General features: G+C 37.6%; 1 protein-coding gene across 4 annotated transcripts in view; it reads right to left on the bottom strand.

The window, feature by feature from the left end:
• Nucleotides 1–1,538: 1,538 nt before the first annotated feature.
• The window catches only part of Rbbp6 (RB binding protein 6, ubiquitin ligase), a 31,415-nt gene continuing 29,161 nt past the window's right edge, over nucleotides 1,539–3,792 (bottom strand). For all 4 annotated transcript variants that reach the window (XM_015491179.1, XM_015491180.1, XM_048789669.1 and 1 more), the window contains one exon: nucleotides 1,539–3,528. In XM_015491179.1, coding sequence (XP_015346665.1) covers nucleotides 1,959–3,528 — 1,570 coding nt within the window. In that variant the 3' untranslated portion in view covers nucleotides 1,539–1,958. The remainder of the gene's footprint in view (nucleotides 3,529–3,792) is intronic.

Here is a 3,792-nt window from a genome sequence, read left to right as displayed (position 1 = left end):
CACATATTTATATACTCACCTGAGGCTTTGTTATTGTTGTTGTTAAAAAACAAGTGCTGAAGCTAAAGCAAACTGGCAATAGTAAAAAGAAGGTCTTAGAGCACATTCCAGAGGTTTTCTTCTATAGAGTTGGGCAAAATAATAGCATTTGTTAAATGAACTAAACAGGTAAAAGGGGACAACACATACCTGGGAACACTTGCACAAATTGGGAAGAATAAATCATTACGTCGCTTTCCACCTGATACCACTGGCTTAAATATTCTGGAGGGGGTTCAGCTCCCTTCATCTGCTAACACTAGCAAGGCAACTATTTTAGGCACCTGATTTTAACAGTTTGGAATACTGAAACATGGTTTCCTGGTTACTGGGAGAATACTATTTCTCAAATCTACAGTAGCTCAAAAATGAATTTCTTCCCTTGGGGTGTAGGGGGAAGCTGACATATTGCAGTGAAGTATGCTTTTACTGGCCCCTAGGCATATTTCAACCACTATGAAGGGAAGAATTTGCCTGGTAAAATTACCTTAAAGTTAAAAAAATTATGTCATCTTATTATTTAAAACATTTATTGATTACTAGGTGCATAGAATGGTTTTTGGAACAAAAACCAGACACATACCTTTTGAGCTCACACTTGTTGCTGTGAAGGAGACACATACACAGTCCATTTAAAGAAATCTGATTGCTACTAGAGTATACTTTCCAAATTTCTCAGTCCTAAATGGCTTTCATGATTACAGTGCTTGTGTACAAATTTTAAGTCAATATGTTAAAATGCTGCACTAAATGCACACTCACAGTCAGAAAAGTTTATCTGTATGCCATTTAAAATCACGCATCAACAGCAGCAGACAGTGTGGTGTACCTGGCAGAGTCTGGAAATGCTTTTAATCAGAGCTAGGCAGCAGCTTGTTGCTCATATAAAGCCTTGTCTTCAACCACCAAAGCCCTCCAGGATCACCACCAGACCACAAGTGTTCTCCATTTTTTCTAAATGAAGATGAACATAATCCCCATTTACGTGTTTCTTAAGTGCAACTCCTATGTACATTTCCTAGATCCTTTTCGTTGTTCACAGTATTCTTCCTGAACCACAGCAATAAAGCAATAACCCACCACAGTCTTATCTAGTACTTACTGTTTGCTCTTATCAACTGGGTAGACGGGGCAGGCCACGGATGCTCACAGGTTTACCTGCATTCTCCTTTACAAGAGATTTAATACTAACTTATCAAAATTTCAAGACAAGTCTTCCGGTCATAAATCACACTTCCTTGTCTCCAAGTTGTAAACCCAAACCTTTTAAGAAATGAAGCTTCTATTTACTGTAGTCAAGATCCCCTAGATTTATTCAACCATATCGCCAACTGACGTGACCTATTTCCAGCCACCTATCTCCAGCACACCTTTGTATCTCCAACGTGCCAAATTAAATTTTAAACATCCAATTCAGCCTAAAGGCTCAAAAGATGTTTTGAATAGGGAAAGGGAAGAGATACCATACTGTTTTCTTTAAATAATGCGAATATTCAACATTTGAAAAGTTTACTGAAAACTTTTATTGTAATCAAAAAGTGACATAACGGGGTTGTAATGAATTCAGCAAATCATTCTGCTGATATTTAGAACTTATATCAGCGTTTGCCAGGCAATTAAAAAAATTCAAATGTGAAAATTTCACAGTACAGTAAACTCCACCCCAACTAATTAATGGTGGTTAAAAATAATAGGCCCTAGCAAAACCTCTCATGTTACATGGTCACACACTCACAGTTCTGTACAAAAGTTCGTGTTATAAAGCTCTGATGTAAAAATCAAATAATCAAGCAGCAATATTTTAAGTGCAGCACAGGGTCTTCCATGTCATTATTTACAAGGCTTGAATCTCTTTACATTATAACAAAATTTAATACAGATGACTTAGTAATTAAGTCAGTTAAAAATAATCTGTCCTCCTACACAGTGACAGATTTCACTTTTTGGTCATCTTTCTCCTTCTCCTTTTCTTTGTCCTTGCTTTTCTTTGACTTCTTTTTCTTGTGTTTGTGTTTCTGGCTTTTTTCCAACTCTAATTCAGTGCCTGCATGTTTCTTATGCTTCTTATGCTTTTTATGTTTCTTGTGCTTTTTCTTTTCCTTCTTTTTCTTCTTCTTCTTGCTATCCTGACTTTCAGCTGAGCTGGCACTGCTACTGTGGCTTCGGGTCTGGCTTCCAGAAGGGCTGTGACTTCTACTTGGACTAATACTAGGGCTACTTTGACTCTGGCTCCTGCTTACACCCACCTGGGGGACTGCTGCTGTGTCCAGGCTCTCTTTTGCTTTCTCCATCATTTTATCTTTCAGCTCCTTAGAAATGTTTCCAGAAGTTTCTTCTTCTTTCACAGATACATTACTTTCACTGTCACTTTCATTATAGTCTGGTTCAAAAGCAGCTTCATCAGTCTCTCTAGTTAAGTCAGAGGACAATCTGGAGGAATGACTTAACTGGGGTTTAGGCTTGATAGCATTCTTGTCAATCTGTCCAGTAACTGGTTCTTTTTCAATCTGTGGGTCTGGTGGGTTAAGTACATAAAGTAATTTACTATTATTTGACTCTTTATTGTTCCGTGCCTCTAACACATGCTTCTCGCGATCCTTACCAGGATTTTTATCTACAGATTTTGTCTCTTCACTTGGGCGCTTAGCATCATAGGGGGTTTTCTGATCATGAGGCTTTTTCTCTCTTGGTGGACTAGAATTACTTTTTTTGGAATCTCCTGTTCCTTTTTTAGGCAACTCTCTCTCCTCCCTTGGCTTATTTTTCTGCCCAGATGCAGAATCTTTACTCCGAGGAGGAGAGTCTTTTCTTCTTGTTAATTCATTTCTTTCATCTCTACGTTTGGAACTTGAGTACTCTCTGTTGTCATAGTCAGTTTTTTTGTCTCTGTTGGGAGTGAAGTCTTTATTTGAGGAACCACGAATGGAATCATGCTTTTCTGAAGCTCTAGTCTCTTTGGAAGATTGAGACAGACTTTTAAAATTTCCTTGTTCATTCAGACGGTCCAAATTACTATCTTTCTCTGGTTGAGTGCTGTTCTTCCTTTTTTCAGGGTTTTCTTTTTCTAACACTGAATGATCTCGATCTTTGGTTTTCCCCTTTTCACTAGATGAAGAGTTTTTTGAACTTTTGACTTCATGCTGTGTAATCTCATGGCTCACCTCTTTGGTGAGTTTCTGAATTTTCTCTGATGGCTCACTTTCTTTCTCTGTGTATTTGACTGTATTTGATGGCTTAGTACTAACATTCTTTATAACACTGGCAGGTTTTCCTACACTTGGTACAGGCTGTGTGGATTTAACATCTTCTTCTTCAGATTCAAAGTCATCTTTATCCCATTTGGACTGAGGAACCTGGATCATAATAATAACATCTTCAGCAGGAGTAGTATTGTCATTATTATATTCTTCCATGGTTTTAATGACAGTTCTCTTTGTATCTGTTTTCTCTTCAGATTTCCGCACAGGACTGCCTCCAGTTGAGCTCGTACTAAAAAGAAAAGAAACAATTTTAATTAAGGAAGGATGTTCTACCAATTATAAAACTGATAAATACCAAAATGCTAACCTGAACTAATGATAAACGTCCTTTAAAACTTTAAAAAGCTAAATTATTTTGCTCGAATACACAAATGTTTAAAAACAAATGTGGTTCAACCACCCAAATCTTCTCGAAACCTTATCTTTAATAATACGCCGCCCCCCCCCACCCCCACCCCCGTTCAAATCCATTAACTGAAAATGTAAACGCCAA

Source organism: Marmota marmota, unplaced genomic scaffold, assembly GCF_001458135.2.
Source record: "Marmota marmota marmota unplaced genomic scaffold, marMar, whole genome shotgun sequence".
NCBI lineage: Eukaryota > Metazoa > Chordata > Mammalia > Rodentia > Sciuridae > Marmota > Marmota marmota.
Note: the sequence above shows the minus strand (reverse complement) of the source record. Positions and strands in the feature narration are given on the sequence as shown.